The sequence below is a fragment of the Quercus robur genome, chromosome 6 (genome assembly GCF_932294415.1).
Source record: "Quercus robur chromosome 6, dhQueRobu3.1, whole genome shotgun sequence".
Taxonomy (NCBI): Eukaryota; Viridiplantae; Streptophyta; class Magnoliopsida; order Fagales; family Fagaceae; genus Quercus; species Quercus robur.
This window is the reverse complement of record NC_065539.1, coordinates 15,730,318-15,749,700: the sequence shown is the minus strand read 5'-3', so window position 1 is coordinate 15,749,700 and position 19,383 is coordinate 15,730,318. Positions and strand designations below refer to the sequence as shown.

General features: G+C 34.1%; 1 protein-coding gene and 1 pseudogene across 1 annotated transcript; both read right to left on the bottom strand.

The window, feature by feature from the left end:
• Window positions 1–818: 818 nt before the first annotated feature.
• On the bottom strand, window positions 819–2,669 carry LOC126732971 (serine/threonine-protein kinase ZRK1-like). Its single transcript, XM_050436067.1, has 2 exons — window positions 1,448–2,669; window positions 819–1,161 (listed from the first exon to the last, which is right to left on the bottom strand). Exons 1-2 carry the CDS (start codon window positions 2,461–2,463, stop codon window positions 1,071–1,073), a joined length of 1,107 nt encoding a protein of 368 aa, XP_050292024.1. The 5' UTR covers window positions 2,464–2,669; the 3' UTR covers window positions 819–1,070.
• A 1,579-nt stretch (window positions 2,670–4,248) lies between these two features.
• LOC126689904 (non-functional pseudokinase ZED1-like) lies at window positions 4,249–9,699 on the bottom strand (annotated as a pseudogene).
• Window positions 9,700–19,383: the final 9,684 nt, after the last annotated feature.

The window sequence follows — 19,383 nt, the reverse complement described above, 5'->3', positions numbered from 1 at the left end:
CAGTTTTCATAAGAGTTGTGATGCTTCGGTAGCAGAGATCATGATTTTGGGCTTTAACAATTGCAGATAATTTGAACCTCCAAGTGTCTTTCCCTACTTCTGTTAGCATTTTACTGGCAGAGATGGTGTTATAGTGAGAGCTTGTGAGGAACCTTTTAGAGTTATTCTTAGGGATTCAAGGAACCCTCAAATATTTTAGAGATTTTTTTTTCTTTAATTTTCATAATGGACATGCCTACTTTTTGTGATTATCTCACTTAGAGCTGTAAATGAACTAAGTTGTTTATGAATAGTTTGAACTTGCTTCACGACAAAGCTTATTTACATATGTTTATTTAGTAACCGAGCCAAGTTCAAGTCTAAATTTAGGCTTGATAAACTGAACTCATATATTATAATGTGTTTGTGAACAAGTTTGAGAGTACTCAATTTTAGTATATATAATATTATATTTCTATACGTACAAAAATATACTTATAAGAACTTGATATTGAGTATTCATTTGGATTGGGCGTCTGCGTTTAGGCGTTAGCGTTTTCTGGCTCTTTTTTTTTTTTTTTTTTTTTTTTTTTTTCACGTGTTTCAGGGAGTAATGCGGATACTGTTCATGAACAGTACCCGGTTGACTTTTTCATGGTGAACAGTGCATCCATGCACATGCACTGTTTACGGACCCACAAATTCCACTTTTCAACCACTTTTTCATTAAAAATGGGTCTTACGGTATTATTTACACATTTAAAAATTATTTTGCTCTGTGTTTTCAGTTTCAGTTTTCAGTTTCAGTAAAAATAAGCTCAATCCAAACAGACCCTGAATTGTGCAAGTTTATAAATAAGCTCATAAGATATCAAGTTATTATTTGTAATTTATTGATAAAATCTAAATAGTCTATGGTGTGGTGTAGTAATAAAAAGTTGGTAAATCTAATTTTTATAAGTTTAGAAATAAAAAGATGCATTCTAATAAACTCAAATAATATAATTTCAACTATAGAATTTGAAGGTTTATTCAAGGATAGATTCTTGAACCTCTCAATTTTTCTGAGTTCTTTTGTAATATCAAACGTATTAGGCCTGATCTCTGGATACTTTTCTCTGCATATGTGGGCCAGCTGTAATACAGCTTGTAGTTGTTGCCACACAACAGATCCTCCTTCCCCTACAAGGATTGCAAGATCCACAGGCTCATTTATGGTAAAAAAAAATTAAGTCATCTTCAAAATCCTGAACATCAAAATAGTCTGTGCGTAATAGTTAATGCAACTTCTGCCCAATTAAAAGCTATAATAGAAACGATTCATTATTCACTTTTACATCTTTTGTACACACCCTTCATCCAGCGAAATACAGAAATACAGAAAGATGGTGAGAATAGACACATTTGATAATTGATGTTTATAAAGGAACTTGGATGGAACAAGTGACAGAATGATCATAGGACCAACCTCTCAATCTTTCTAAGTTCTTTTGTGACGTCAACCATATTTGGCCTTATCTCCGGATCCTTTTCTCTGCATAGGAGGGCAAGCTTCACAGCAGCCTGTGCTTGTTGCTCCACAACAGCTCCTCTTTCCCCTGCCTGGATTGCTAAATTCACAATCTCATTTATAGTTACGTTTTCTATGTAATCTTCTAATTCCACACCTTCATCATCGGCTGTTTTTGCTAGATGATATATCCTCTGTCCAGTTGTAAGCTCTAATAGAAATGATCCGAAGCTGAAGACATCAATTTTCTCCGTTATACGGAGCGTGGTAGCATAATGGGGGCATACAAACCCACGAGACCCAATCACATGCCTATCTACTATGTGAGTTTCACCTTCGGGGATTGATATCGACTCTGAAAAATCAGTTAGTTTGGCAACATCATGTTCGTCTAAAAAGATATTTCCCTGTTTAATGTCCCTGTGAATGATGGGTCTTGAGAACGCAGTGTGGAGATAAGCAATTGCATGAGCAATTTCTCTAGCAATCTTTAACTTGCTCTGCCATGCCATGGGCTCACGCTGTTGTTGTTCTCCATTAAGACTAGAATTGGATACCCCCCATCGATAAGCAAGCGATCCATTTGCTGCAGATTCATACACTAAAGTGGGAATTTGAGTCTCGAGACAGCACCCTATGAGCCTTAGAACATTATTGTGAGGGCTCATCTTTGCAGAAATAGCTATATCGGTGAAGACAGCTTCCTCGAATTTTTTTATGTACTTCTTAATGGAAACCATTCGGCCTTCAAAAGAACCATTGTACCATTCATACAACAAATCTCTGTGAAAGATTCGGCAAGGATCATAGTTATTTGTTGCCCTCTCAATTTCTTCACAAGAGAAACTACGTATAGGAGTAGGTCTGCCATTACAAGAGACAATTAGCTTCTCCAGTACCATGCTTCCATTTTCAAGAAACGCTCTCTCTCTTTCTATGTTTCTTTTTTTTCTGGCCATGAATGTGAAACTCATTCTCTCTCTTTTTTGTTGAAATTTTCGGTGTCTTTGGCAGAGTTGATTTTTAACAAAACAAAAATCTCTCTCCTTGAATGTGGCCCCAAATTTAATTCCCACCTAAGTTTCCACGAAGCTACAATGAAATTTCGTCTAGTTGACTTTTCTGCTGCAATTTGCTAGACTTGACTTTCTAGAGGATTGCTTTTGACTTTTGAGGATCAATAGCCAATTTTTGGGCGACAATGGCATGTTGATATTTGTTTGGGATCTTTTCCGATTCCCCACTTATTTGAACTTAATACGGCTTTTCTCGTTGACCCGAATTTAGTTGAATCCATAACTCACTTCCACATGAATGATGAGGAAGGCTAGGGCCTAGGGGTGTGTCTTGACAATGTGCTAGACACAACAAACCTGAAAAATAGAGGAAAAACTTGCAGCCAACTCTCTAAACTTGGGTGTTAATTTCAAAGGAAAAGGGAAAATGAGAGTATTATATGATGAGGGAGAAAAGGGTGATCTCCTTTTAGTGCACCCAAAAACTCATGGAGATACTTCATACTTGGAGGTTTGGTTTTGAATGTATGTGGTGATGTCTGATTACAAATTCATTTTTTTCTCTTTCCCCATCAATCTCCAATCCGTCCCCCCCTTATGTTTAGGTCTTCCTCCCTTTTATGGAGTTTTTGGTGTTACTAAAAAAATCGACTAAATGAGAGAGGAGTTTGCTGTATCTGCTAGATATTTAGCATTGCTTGCTCTGACTAATGAACCTGAAATTGTGGGTGGCATGTCTATGAATTATATTGAGTATCAGGTAAGTTAACATGGGCTCAATGGTTTCCCTTATGTTCCAAGCCCATCAGAGAGAACTTGGATGAGCCCAAGATTAGTGCAAAATGACTCCTTTGCCTTTCAATCTACTTATCCACGCCTTCTAATTATCCCTTTGTTGGGTTCTTCCTTTCACATGAGAGCTTGTTTCACACAACAAATAGGAAGAAAAAAATAATTTGGGGGCCGAAATTCTTTGCTAAATTGGTGTTGGCCCATTGTTATACCAAAACCCTCAACAATCTTCAACGCAGAAGGTCTGTCGCTTCTAGAATTAAGTTGAAAATGCTACGTATATAAAGAACTGGTTTGCAGATCTCATGGTGCACTAAACTCTGTTCATATGCCTCCACATTTTTTTTTAATGAAAATATGCCCCCACATATTAGAACATGAGTGAGGTAGAACAAAAATCAGCATAATAACAAATTGGGCAAGTAAAAAGCACTAGTAGAAGATAAAAATATTGTTTTCATCATTTTTACATGACTTTGGTCCCTAAACTATTACAATCATTTTCTTTCCAAGTTGAGGGAAGGTAGTAGAAAATTGGGCATTAGAGAACCAATCCATTCGGAAAAAATAGTATACACACTTCTAGATTAAAAAGTTATTAATAGAGGCTAAGGCCCAAGAGTCTTGTAACTTAACTTACATCTATTAGTATTTCTAATGGAGACATCTAAGGTTTAAATTTTCTCTCTCCCATTATAACTATCAAACCCATTCCCCCACCCCAAAAAAAGAAAGAAAAAGAAAGAAAGAAGGAAAATCTATCAATTAGATGGGGCAAGCTAAGTATTTTATTTAGCTCTCTTATTTATTTGGGAACTTTAGCAGGCTTAATTCCCATAAATGTAAAACAATAGAGATACTTGATTGTTTCCTTAATTATGCAAATTTGAAGGTTTATTCAAGGATAGATTCTTTGCAAAGGAACTTGGATGGAGGAAAGTGGCAGAATAATCATAGGATGAACCTCTCAATTTTTCTGAGTTCTTTTGTAACATCAACCATGGTTGGCCTCATCTCCGGATCCTTTTCTCTGCAAATAAGGGTAAGCTGTAACACACATTGTAATTGTTGCAACATAGATCCTGTTGTATATATAGGTATATACAAGAATATGTTGTAATAATGATAGTTGAATTTGGAAAATATGGTTTCATAAAGTGAAAATTCAAGTTTTGGAATTTTCAAAGTGAAAATTTGAAATTTGAATTTTCTGGAATTTTCTAGTGACTATTGAGAAAGATTGAAGAGGTTTCAATCTTTGTTAAACGCTTTATGAAAAAGTAATTAATTCTCCACACATGCCTTTTCATGAAACATAATGAGGTTTCAATCTTTGTTAACTGTTTTATGAAAAAGTAACTAACTCTCCATACGTGTCTTTTCATGAAACATAACGAGGTTTCATGAAATAACTAACTCTCCATACATGCATTTTCATGAAACATAACCCTATGGGTATAAATAGAGGCTTATGTTCTCTTGAAAAACTAACTTCACAAAATCAAAAGTTTGAGAGAAACACAAGAAACACAAGAAATCATGTGGTCATTCTCTAGAATTGCTATCTGTAGAACCCAATAACTTGGTTGTATCCTGGAGATAAATTTACGATAACCCTTTAGCAATAAAAGTGTGAGGGGCAAATATTGTCTAAGGAAAACGATATAATGCCTCTAAGTTATCTATTTTCTTTTGTCTTTTCCATTAATCTTAATCTTCCATTATTATTTTGTGTAATATTTCCAACATGCCTTTTCATGAAACATAACCCTATGGGTATAAATAGAGGCTTATGTTCTCTTGAAAAACTAATTTCACAAAATCAAAAGTTGGAGAGAAACACAAGAAATCCTGTGGTCATTCTCCAGAATTGCTATCTGTAGAACCTAATAATTTGGTTGTATCATGGAGACAAATTTGTGATAACCCTTTAGCAACAAAAATGTGGGAGGTAAATATTGTCTAACGAAAATGATATAGTGTCTTCAAGTTATCTATTTTCTTTTGTCTTTTCCGTTAATTTTATTCTTCCATTATTACTTTCTATAATATTTCCGACAGATCCTCCTTCCCCTACAAGGATTGCAGCATCCACAAGCTCATTTATGGTAAATTTTTTTATGTCATCCTTAAAATCCTCAACATCAAAATAGTCTGTGCGTAATAGGTAATGCAACTTCTGTCCAGTTAAAAGCTCTAATAGAAACGATCCGAAGCTGTAAACGTCAACTTTCTCTGTTATGTAACTTGTAGTCGCATAGTTGGGGCATAAGAACAAAAGTTCCATAAACATCATCCTCTACGTGAGTTTCACCTTCGGGGATCGATATGGACAATGAAAATTCAGTTAGTTTGGCAACATCATGTTGGTCTAGGAAGACATTTCCTGGTTTTATGTCCCTTTGGACAATAGGTCTTGAGAACGCAGTGTAGAGATACAAAATTGCATGAGCAATTTCCCTTGCAATCTTTAACCTGCTCTGCCATGACAGGGGCTCACGTTGATGTTGTGCACCATCATGATCACTAGTAACATTAGATCGACCCGAAAGTGATCCATTTGCAGCAGATTCATACACTGAAATGGGAATTTGAGTCTCGAGACAGCACCCTATGAGCTTTAGAACATTATTGTGAGTGCTCATCTTTGCAGAAACAGCTATATCAGTGAAAACCTCTCAAATAAAACATCTATATGTCGTACCCACTTCTTAATGGAAATCATTCAGCCTTTAAAAGAACCATTGCCATTCATATTTCCCATCTCTATGAAAAATATGGCTAGGATCGCAGTTATTTGTTGCCCGCTTGAGTTCTTCACAAGAGTAGCTACGGATAGGAATTGGCCTGCCATTACAAGAGGCAATCAGCTTCTCAAGAAGTTTGCTTCCATTATCAAGAAACGCTCTCTCTCTTTCTTTGTCTCTTTTCTTTCCTGCCATTCTTAACAAAATTTCTCTCTCTCACGGTTTGGCTTGAATATGGCTCAACCTTTAATCCCCTTCACCTCTGCCGTCCACGAAGCCACAAGGAAAGTTTGTCCAAATTACGTGAAGCGTTCCTCTTGCAATTTGTTGGCTTCTATTGACTTTCTAAAGGATTTTGCTTTGTCTACGCGGAAAGTTTGTCGGTTCTAAAGCAACTTGACATAAGTGCAGAACTGATTTAATCCAAAAATGCTATAAATCAAGAGCTAATCAGCAGATCTCTTATATATGTGATGTAGAACTATTGGCTTTTATGGACTGGAGAGATCATCATAGATCAAACAGTAGGAAATTTGAAAAGTGAAAAACACAATTAAAAATCATCCAGACCAGTAACGAAATTGCATAAAATTTGGTGAATTGAAGGGAATTGCGGCAGGACTCAAAGGGAAAGTCTAGTGCCACAACCACAATGCACAACTTGTGCCACAACTTGCCACGTGGCGAGTTGTGGTTGATGGAAGGGTGATGTGGGGACACCCTTCCACCAACCACAACTCGCCATGTGGCGGGTTGTGGTACAAGTTGTGCATTTTTCTGTGGCACTAGACTTTCTCGGACTCAAAACTCATCGTCCACAATTGACTTTACATCGCCTTTGGGACAGATTCTATCCTTTATGTATCCATTTTAGCAAATTTAACATCTTTCCTTTTGTTATAATTTTCAATCTAGATGTCATACTAAGCTGGTCTCCTCAGTTTTTCAAGACATTTCTTAGAATTTATAAAATTAATTTATATAATTTTATGTTTTATCCTTCTTAGCTGTTTTTCAAGACATTTTGTGCTTAACACACACTAGAGTTTTCTAAGGTCTTCTTTATTATAGATTAGTGTTAGCACCCTAGGCTAATTACTAAAATTTTAGAGAATCTCTCTCTCTCTCTCTCTCTGGATTTTAAAGTTCTTTTTATGGATTTAAGGAATACCTTAATTATTTAAGGGTCTTTTTTTCTAGGAATAGATGATCCTATTTTTTGCGACTATCCCACTTAGGATTGTAATCGAATCGAGTTGTTTATGAACAATTTGAACTTGGCTTAGGAAGAACTTGTTTACATTTTTGTTTATTTAGTTAATGAGTCATGCCCTAGTTTAGGTTTGACTAATAAACAAACTGAACTCAAATATTATAATGTGTTCCTGAACAACCTTGTGAGCATGAAATTCGGTTTAAGCATATATAATATTATATACTTATGTGTATATATGTATAGAAATATACTAATATGGACTTGAAATTGGATTGTGTAAGTTTGTTATAAGTTCATAAAATATCAAAGTATTATTTGTAATTTATTGATAATATAATAGTTCAATATTAGGATTTTAATTAAATCAAGTTATTTATAAATGAACAACTGGAACCAGTTTAGGATAGAGTTTATATATATTCATTTTTTAATCAAATGAATAAAGTTCAAGCCCAAGTATAAATGTAAGTACTTAGAAAATAAAGGCCCAAGCCCACTAAGAACAGTGATACCTTACCCTTTATACCAAGCCCAAACAATAAAATTTCTAAGAGAGTGAGAAAAATACTTCAAGTGCAACTCTAAACTAAGTCCTGGTATATAGCTGAAGAGATTAGAGTGATAGAGAGGAGAAATTTAAGTAGTGATTGGAAGTAATGCTCTCCTCGGGTTAGTCCAAAGATTAGTTTCTTATTTATAAGTGTTACAAGTTCTAGACCAAATTATACACTGTTCACTTCCTTCTTTGTCTGTTTCTTAGAGAAAATAATATCCCTCCCTGTTTCTGGGATGTTCTCTTCCTTTTATATCCTTCTTCCTTTCATCTTAACCCTCCACCTGTATGCCTTAAGGCATTTCTTAGGATACTTGTCCTATCAAAACTTTGCTGAAGGTGAAAGGGCTACTAGTTGTAAAGTTACTGTTTAGGTGTCATTTCCACATTAATGTAGCTGATATGGTTGGTGTAGGGCATTCAATGCGGAGGTGGGAAGTATCTCTTTCAAGAAGCTTCCTCTCACATCCTTTACCCCCATTATGGTTCTCTCCCCCCTCCATGGTCCTTCATAAGATACTAAATGTTGATGCTTCTACTTCCATCCTCGGGTCAATGGAATCCTCGAAGCTTATTCAGCTCTTCAAACTGATTTGTGCAAACCATTCCTTGATCTATTCCTCTTCGGTCCTCGGACCCCCCACAATAAACTTTACTATTTAACGAGTCAAATTTAAACATAATAATTTGTTCATAAGCATGAGACTCAATTTAAGTGTGTGTGTGTGTGTGTGTATTATACATCTCTTGATATTCCCAATGAAGACGTTTTTATGGTTCAAATCTCTCCTCCCCCTCCCAATGACTATCAAATTATCAAAATCTATATACTTATATAGACTAGAACTTAAATTGTATTGTTTCAAAAAAAAAAAATTGTATTGTATTAATCTATAAATAAGTTCATAAGATATTAGATTATTATTTGTAATTTAATGAGAATATAAATAATTTCATGGTAAAAATTACATATAATTTTTAACCATACAAGTTAGTAAACCTAATTTTTTTAAGTTCATAAGAGAAAATTGTTTGATCTCATTAACTCAAATAATATAATTTCAATTATAAAGAATTTTAAAACGGTAATTTTTTTTAAAACAAAAGGTATGTGTAACCAAATAGACTAGGGCCAACTCAGCCTAGGTGGGTAGTGTGAATGGTAGAAGCTCACTTGGATAAAATGTCAGAGAGGAAAAACACATTCTATCTTGGACCTAACTAAAAGAAAATGTGAATCTCACTTTAATTTTGGTTCAAAAACAACCACTCAAACACCTGCAAACAAAAAATTTTCTAACCAAAATAAGTTAATTAAGTATTTGTGAAAAAGTTCTAGCCTGGTCAATAAGGAAATTAACAAAACTTGAACATATTATTTAGTTTTATAATGAAACCAAACTCGATTTATATTTTAAATAAAATTAAATGAATAATTTTGAACATTTGATACTCGTTTCTTCTTTTCTTTTCTTTTTTTGACCTACCCAATGTATTAGAAGAAGGCTCATGATTTGATGCAGAAGGATAGGTAAACCCATTTATAAAGGCTAATCCTCTTACACGCACACACTTATACACTACCATATATACACATGCCAGTATGCCACTTTTGTACAAAAATTGAGACTCGTGCAAAAGTGGCGTGTCTGGTAGTATGGTTGTATGAAATAGACAACACTCATTTACGTACAATCCATAAAAATCCAAAATTTGTGTAGAATTCGCGGCTGTTGACTTGGATTCGTGTTCAGTGTAAATTGGAAGCTAGCGGCATACGTGGCATTAATTCTAACTGCTGTATGGGTCACTGTACATACAGTTAAGAGAAAACTACTGGCGGAGTGGCGCACAGTCCCAAGACCTTTGGTGTTGTTGCCCATCATGCTTAGTTTTTACGGATAATCTGTGTAATCAAAGGGCAGAGGACCCACGAAAATGCCCTGACGGATGCTGTTATACGGCGACCTGATTGCACAGCAATATGATTCCTCATGCCCCATCTACGTCAGATGGGGAATGGGAATCGCAGGGTATGACTTGTTGCTGTTGTTTGTTGGATATGGCATACTACTTTTTTCCATGGCCAAGGGATGGGCCAAATAGAATGCTGTGCTTTGGTTTTAGCTGATATACACCTCAAAAATACTTGAGAAAGAGGGAATTTGAATCTATTTCTTTCACTCTGCCCCCAAGCTTTTCAGCTGTCTCTCTCAACCTTTGTATTAACATTCTCTTTAATTTTGGAGTTCAAGTCACGGATCCGTGTCCATTTGAAAAAAAATTATTTAGTTTGTTAGGCCATATTTTGTTGCAATTGGTTAATCTTTTTGCAAAATACAATTTACTTGTAATTGGGTAGATTTAAGATGAGTTTATTACTTCAAAAAACATGTTGTTCAAGTCAAGTATTAAAGACATAAAGATTGGTCCAATAAATAAGTGAAGAAAAGTTGTTCATTAAGTCTCGACAGATAACTCGATAAAAGCTTGCTATTAAGACTTAATGTAAAGTTTGATAGATAGCTAGATAGCAGCTTGATTTATCGAGAATTACGATTTCAGAATTTTCAGATCTAAAATTCAGCACAGCCTTGCATATTTGTTTGGGATTTCTTTTCTCACAATCTTAGACATATATATAAGGGTTATTTTAAAGGTCGTCACACATGGATACAGAAACCAAGAGATTTTTTTTTTTTTTTTTGTGAAATTACTGCGTTTGTACGCCATAGGGTTTTGTAACCGAGTGCTTTTAGATCTTTATTATTGATAAAGTGAAGAACTTTACAGCCAATAATATTTATTCAAGTTGCTGAAGTTAGTTACATACTTGGGATACGTGTAAAAGGTTAGTCATAAATTGGAGATTTGTGCATCAAGAAAAAGAAGGCTATTACAAGATCAAGTTCAATTGGGTATTTGAGCAAATGTTCAACTGTAGGTTGGTATTTCGAGATAGGCCAAGGGTAATTGATAAGATTCCCTATACTTGTAACCGCTTGATTGTTAATTAGTAGATTCTTGGCAGTAGGACCTTAAAATCACCCGGTGAGATTTTTGCTTTGTGAGGTTTTCCCCATTTGTCAACAAATCACCGTATTCAATTTATTTTTTGCTGCATTTAATTTATTTGGTGATTTATTGGTGCCTCCATAATTTGCATGTAATTTGACATAATTAATCAACTTGGATAATTGAATTAATTAACCAGGGTCAACTTATCTTAACCCAATATAGTTTTTTGCTAAAAAACTTTTGTTGAAAAGTGTATTAAAGTATACTTGTACTTTATAAGAGCGAAAAAAGTGCAGTTTTAAAAAATTGTACATAAACACTAAAAAGCAAAAAAAAAAAAAAAAAAAAAAAAAAGCTTATAAGGATCTGTTTGAATACCACTTATTTGTTGAAAATTGAAAACTTATTGTTGAAAATATTGTAGCAAAATATTTTTTAAAATGCCAAAATACTATTTACGCTTTTTGTGCAAGTTGGCTGGTCCATAAACATTGTCATGGGACCAGCCAAAGGCAAATGCTGAAACCGCAGCTAGCAATCGCACACTAAATTAGTCTCAAACACATGCAGTGAGTGTTTCTGTTCATATTACCACACGTGACTGTACCTGGTGTAGTAATTAAGGATTATTAAATCTCAAAACAGGCTCCGCGCGAGTTTCATTAGGGATGTTATCTGAAATTAAAACCAACAAATGATAAAGGGGGTGTCTTGATTTTTTTTTTTTTTTGCTAAAGATAAAGGGGGTGTCTTGATGTGTATGATATGTTATTCATTTGCATGTTAGTTTGTTGATGGCTTTTAAAAACATTGTGGCAAGCGTGCCCATGGCTAACTATGGCTAATACATGGCTTTGCTCGTTAAGGACTAAGGAGTATTTTAGTGTTTTAGTACTTGAAAGTTGAAACATATATAGATAAACTAAATTTGAATGTGTCGAGCAAAAATTAAAGTGTAATACTAGAGGCATAACAAATTTTTTTTTTCAAACTTTCACAACCACTGATATGTACAGAGCAGCATTACTTTAACTCGGGTTCATTGCTAATACTATTTTTATTATGCATAATAAATCAATAGTTGGAAGAAATGTTTTATCATTAAACTTATTGAAAATTAAAATGCTGAATTTGCAGCCAGAAGACTACCTAATGTTTAAATTATCAGGTTGGTTAGGCATTCGTGAAGTTGTCCTTCTCTGGCTCTACTCACATATAGGAGAAATTTTTATCCATAATTATGAGGCTGTCCTAGAAATGTAAAGTGACATTCAAGAATTCAGATGGTTTATGAGTCGAACCGCTGGATATGAAGGTAGAGTCGCCAGCTTTTTTTAATTGTTATGGTGCAATTTTTCTGAAGCAAATAAAAATAACGTTCTGATAAACTTTGGCACATATAAGGGCATGCCACCACTGACAAATATGAATGTTTCATAATTGCAGGTTCCTTTAACTATGGTGGCAAAACTTTCAAAACCTTTCTTCTGTACGATACTGTAAAGTTGAATTAATTCAATCATGTGTTGGCTTTATTCCGTACCAAATTTGCTTATAATTTAGCAATTAGATACCTTGTATTTAGGTGAGAATTATGTAAGGGTTGTGTGTGAGCGAGTGTAAAGAAATTCAAGAATATGTGCATTTGGAGGTTTCTCGCAACTAGATCTCGCGAGTGACTTACGACTGGCAACTCAACAAAATGCCACACATGTGAAGCATGCAGAAAGCTGAAGGGTCATGACAGCTGGAGCACTACAGGACAAAAAGTACAGTCTGGCCAGACAGTTATCTCGCGACTCAAACTCGTGACTTATCCCACTCGTGAGATTGAGTCGCCAAAATGCCGTGTTATGCAGAAAAATGACCTTTCACATTCTTTACATACACTACTATAAATACCCTTATACACACGAAATGTAGAGGGCTTCTAAAGTGAATTTTGAAAGAGAAACCCTAGAGAAAACCAAGATTGACTCATTCACAATTTTAGACATTTGATTCTCCAAATTCCTCTACTCTCACCCTCTTCATTAACATATTCTTAAGAGGTACATTGGCCAAATCTTTATCTCATCATACCCATATCAGTGAGGAGGTATTTTGCTGTTTGGGAAGCAGTTTGGAGATGACCAATTCATTTGATTGATGCAATGGGCATATTGCGGGATCCGGGAAACTAAAGAAGACACGGTTAGGCTTAACCTTGTTGGAGAAAGAAGCTTGGAGGGTTTAGGTGCATTGGGTAGATTAGACTTGGAGGGTCTATTACTATTCGTGTATCTCAACTTTATTCTTTAGTGGATCATTTTACCGCTTGGAGGGCGGTGGAGAGATTTTTCTCCAAGTTCTTCGGTTTCTTCTTTGATAATACGTGCCGGTGTTATCTTTGTGTTTGGATCTCTCTAACCCTCACTCTTACCTTTTAATCGTTGTTGTGTTGTGGTTAATTATGGTGTAGAGTTGTTTATTTGTTTGAGTTTCTGCTTGTACCTATTATTCCGTACATATATTGTTTGAGTATTAGCTTGTGTTGGTTTAATTTGAAATTGGAGGTCTAAACATTCATTAGTATTTTAAACACTAATTGAACTTTCACGTATTACATGTTTGATTTAATGATCATGAAAAGAAGAATGTTAAACAGGTTAAGGACTTCAAGTGGTGGGGTTCCACTTCTACCATTGTTGTCTATATCGAAAAGAAACATGTTTGAGCTGTATGCTTTATGAAAAAAAGAAAAAAAAAGTAATTAACTGTTTTGATAACTTTTTCAAATTTCCATAAAAATTTTCGCAAAATGGATGGCATACATTAACCATATCCTAATATTATTCGCTTTTTGTTTTTGTTTTTGTTTTTTTTTTGGTTAAACTATTATTAGCTCTTTGTTGGTAAAAGCATTATTAGCTATTTGTTGTTTTGGAAGAAGAAAGAAGTTGTACCTTTCTGTCAAAGTAACTTCTCTCAACAACAGTGAGAATTATTTGGCCTTATTTGATATCCAGAATGTTATTTCCTAATTATCCCAAGCCAATTATTGGTTTACATTAATTGCACTATCAATGTAAGATTTACATTATAAATTAGATAAATGTGTACAACATTGTACACATTTATTTAGTTTACAATGTAAATCATTCATTGATGACTCAAAAAAAAAAAAAATCATTCATTGATGGTATAATGTAAACTAAGAATTTTTCTTATCGCAAATGTTACAGAAAATTAAAGCATACCGCTAGTAATTCACAATAAATCCTCCAAAACTATTAGTGCCAATGTGATGCAATGAGTATAGACAAAATATCTTTAATTTGCCGCTAGTAATTATCTTCTATGGAAAATGCTACAACTATAAACCACTTTATAATATATTTGCAAATTGTTGATATGGCAATTCTTTTTAGTTCACATCTAAGTCCACAATTAACATCACTTTTTACTTACCAATAATTATTCACCATATTTACAGTTGTAAAAAAATTGTAAAATAGTTTATGGTCACGAGTAGAGGGCAACTATTAATTTTCATTTTCTTAGTAAAATGTTGTGTTAGTGTTTTTTTTTTTTTTTTTTTTGGAAAAGTTGTGTTAGTGTTTGTGTCTGCCAGGTTTGTAACTTCTAATTAACTTCTCAGTTCTGGCCAATGTTAGAAGTCGGAATATTAGCTCAATTAGTAATTAATAATTATCCTTAATGTTACAGCAAATTGTAGCGTAAAACACTTGTAATTCCCAACAGCAAGAAGCCTTATACGTCGGTTTAACTCTTTTTTTGCAAATCCGAACTCCTTTGTCACCCTCTGACTTCTACTTAATTTGTGTTGTGTTATCATTCAGATTCAGATAGAGTGGTGCCTGCACTAATTATATGTTATGATTAAATTCAAGTGCAAAATTCGTACTTGCACTTAATAGGAACTGTTAAGTCATGTCTACAAGAAAGATATAGTAGAAGATAGTAGGAGTTTGTAGTAATAACTAGGAAAAGATGGAGCAGATTGGAGAATATCGCCCATGAAATATCCCATCAACTCTCTGGTCCCTCCACAGTTTTCTAACAATAACAATTCTCTTTTTTTCTTCCATCTCATCATTTCCTGTTATGTGAAAATGGAATCCTGTAAAATCTTTTCCAAGATTTTACTGGGCTCAAACTGGAAGCTCCTCTTCTTTTTGGTTTTTACCTCTTAATTCAACTCTTTTTTCATTTTTTTTTGGGGGTTTCAATTCTTAGTTCAAATGATGATGACATTGATTACTTGATGAAGTCCTGTCACCTGGTTTCTTTATTGTTTATATAAACAACAACTATTAGTTTCTTTCTCGTCAGAAAAAGACCACCGAGAAATGGTACGTGACAAAGATTTTCTGTAGCGTCCAGCGTATTATAATGGTGAACTTTTCGAAAAGAATTTAATTTTTAATCGCTTTCAAAAAAAAAAATAATTTTTAATCAGTTTTTGTTTTCGTATCTTTACGTTATGTAAATGTAAATGTAAATGAACACTACATGGGGAGACGGGACGATGGCGTGTGGTAACTGGCAAACCCAAAAAGAGCTCGTTTCCCTACCTTTTTTTTTTTGTTGATGGGAAGCTCTTTTCCCTACTTTAACCACACGGTCGATGCAGACCCTTCATCCTTAATAATAATAATAATAATAATAGAGTAAAACCTATCACACACATGGGTATTTTTGAACTGAAAATGTAAGTTGAAGATAAAGATTTCTAACTTGAAATAATATGTATAGACTTCGCAAAATTTAACCATTGGGTAAGAGATGTTTTGAAAGATATTAGAGGAGCAAAAGGTTTGGAGATTAGAGGAGCAAAAGGTTTGGAGTTGTAGTAGAGAGATATAATGAAAAACAATTGTTTGTCTGCATTTTATATTCTATTAATTACAATTTGCAGTCTATTTATTTTTTGACTTTTTTTATAAAATAACCAAAGTATAAAATAGAAAAAAAAAAAATCAAATACATTGCTTACCATAATTGGTGGAGAAAAAAAAATGAGACAAAAGATTTGTTTTCGATATAATAGCATCAACTAGAATAGCATTGGCTACTCCAACAAAAATATGCCTAATAAGTCCGTAAATCAATCATCATTGGACTAGCAATATTCCATTAACCAAAATGCATTTAAGCTAAAGTACGTTTATCCAAGAATAGATAACATGCTAACTTAGTAAAAATACTAACGATGTTTGAAATCTCAGTTAGTCACCTAACTTGCACAAGAACCAAAACATAACACTCAAATAAAGGGACAATGGCGTGGTGTTAGCCAAAACTCCTATAATAATTAAGCTAGTACTTCCTATATTTAAATTAGAATTTTGTGTATGTTAATTGTGTGTTCACTTACTTTTTAGATGGAAATAGGCTGACTTTTCTAGGAAATGATTAGAGCAACTGCATCAGTTGATGTAAACTTTCCTTCTATTTTACACAGAAAAAAGTTACTTTTTCTATTTTACACACTCATTTTTACAAAACACCCACATCAGTTTATCTATTTTACACATTTATTTAATAAAATATTCATTCTTTTACAATTTTTTATTATTCTCTCCCTCACCACCTCTCTCTCTCACAGACCCAATCCGCCTCTCTATTCTAACCAGAAAAGTTTCACATCCTCAGAAAGAACTCTCCATTAGCAAGAAGTTTCTAGAAAGAAGAACCAAAAAAAAAAAAAAAAAAAAACACAGAGAAAAAAGAGAGAAGACGCTCTGTACACACAGAGTGAGAGACAGAGGAAAAAAAAAATCAAAGAAATCATGGAAGGCATGGCAGAGGCAACAACAGTACCACCAGCACCATTGCAAGAGCTAGTATTAACTCTAGAGCAAGCCACCCACATGGCCAAACAGCTCCCCGCCACCATTGACCCCACCTACCTCCTCCAAATCTACACCTCCACGGGCCCACACTTGACCCCAGCCTCGTCGCTTCAGGGCCATGGAGACGTGAATTCTGACGAAGCCTGCAAGGACAGTAAGGCTGGAGTTGGTGAGGCCCGTGACGAAGATGGCGAGGGTTGGAGCCAGAAGGAGACGAGAGAAGGAAAAAGAAGCAAAGAAAAAAAAATAGAAAAAGGAGAGCACTAGAGACAAGAGAGAGAAAAAACTAATAAAATAATAAATACAAGTGCTACAGTAACCGTGCGTATATGCATGGTTACTATAGCAATTGTGCATAAATGCACAATTTTACACCCACTGATGTGAGTGTTTTTTTGCTCAAAATGTGTAAAATGAGCACATTTTTCTATTTTGCACAACTTTGCATCAACTGATTTAGTTGCTCTTACAACTGTTATTTTAACATCTCTCTCTCTCTTTCTCTCTCGTGTTGGGCATGTGATGGTTGGAGTTAACTGTTCACGGGCGACTGTCGTCGATTGGTTAGTGGCTAAGTTTGCAATTAGGATAGATCATATTGCAAATGGGCAGTGTTAGCTTTGATTTGGTTGGTTTATGTTGGACTGTGTGGTGGTTGTTCTTACCATTGGGTTTGTTGTTGTGGGTTTGCTAGTAGTCAATTATGGAAGCTTTGAATTAGTTATTGGGTGGTGGTGTGGTGTGGTGCTAACTAGGTGTGAGAGTCTCAATGTTATTGACTTCAACTTGTCGTGAGAATCTCACTGCATACATATGTTATAGGAGATACCCTCTTGCAGCTTACTAAGTTTTTACATCAATTTTGAAAATGTGATGCTAAATTTTAGTACATAATACTATTTACAAACTAATGTCATTAGTTAAAAAAAAACAAAAACAAAAACAAAAAATAACTCAAACATTCATTTATTAGGTAGTTAAAATTCATTAATCACATTAATTATCACATACTTGTAAATTTTATATAGTAAAATTTATGTAGTAACTACCACCGCACACCCTGGGTGCAATGGTTACTCTAGTGTGGGGGGTAAGGGTCAGGGTTCAAGTTTCTACAAGGGAGTTTCACACACATATACACTTAGATTAAGTTAGAGTAGAATTCTATCTTTAAAAAAAAAAAAAAAAAAAAATTTATGTAGTAACTAGGGAGTTTTTTTTTTTTTTTTTAATTAATTTTATTGTTAAAATTTAAAAGGATTTGGTTATTTGTTTGTGGCAACTTTATTATTATTATTTTTGTATTTTATTTAAATGTTAATTTCAGATGTTCAGGTAACAATTTAAAAAACAATTATAAACAATTATCCCCTATGAGAGGGAGAGAGAGAGGAAACATTTTTAATTTTGTGTCCTGTTGTTTGCCTTTAATATTTCATGTATTTTAAGGGCAACCACCTCGTCATTGGCCTTGTTAGTATTTTTTTTTGGTAAACAAAAAAGGGGTAGTGGGGGATGACTAGTGTAACTTTCCTACTTAGGCGTGACTATAGTAGTACTCTACCTGCTTACTTATTATCATTTGGACAATTTGGGATGGAGATGAGATATAAAGAACACCAACATACAACTAATGTCATTAGTTAAAAAAAAAACAAAAACAAAAACAAAAAATAACTCAAACATTCATTTATTAGGTAGTTAAAATTCATTAATCACATTAATTATCACATACTTGTAAATTTTATATAGTAAAATTTATGTAGTAACTACCACCGCACACCCTGGGTGCAATGGTTACTCTAGTGTGGGGGGGTAAGGGTCAGGGTTCAAGTTTCTACAAGGGAGTTTCACACACATATACACTTAGATTAAGTTAGAGTAGAATTCTATCTTTAAAAAAAAAAAAAAAAAAAATTTATGTAGTAACTAGGGAGTTTTTTTTTTTTTTTTAATTAATTTTATTGTTAAAATTTAAAAGGATTTGGTTATTTGTTTGTGGCAACTTTATTATTATTATTTTTGTATTTTATTTAAATGTTAATTTCAGATGTTCAGGTAACAATTTAAAAAACAATTATAAACAATTATCCCCTATGAGAGGGAGAGAGAGAGGAAACATTTTTAATTTTGTGTCCTGTTGTTTGCCTTTAATATTTCATGTATTTTAAGGGCAACCACCTCGTCATTGGCCTTGTTAGTATTTTTTTTTGGTAAACAAAAAAGGGGTAGTGGGGGATGACTAGTGTAACTTTCCTACTTAGGCGTGACTATAGTAGTACTCTACCTGCTTACTTATTATCATTTGGACAATTTGGGATGGAGATGAGATATAAAGAACACCAACATACAACTAATTATTGAGGCTCGAATCCAAGTCTTGAGACTTGTTGGCTCGGTATCTAACCAACTAGGCCATCCGAATGTTGGACCTTGTCAGTATGCACACACACACACACACACACACACACACACACACACACACACATATATATATATATATATATATATATTCGTTGGGACAAAATTTAAGTACAATATCTTAGGTGTTGTTCCTTAGGTTCTCATTTTAAGATTCAATCATGTGACTACTTAATTAGAAAATACACTTCCATCCTATATGAAAAAATCCACATAATAGAATTTTAAGAGGGAATCTAAGTATTGTAGGTAAGTCTTGCCTATTCGTTTTTG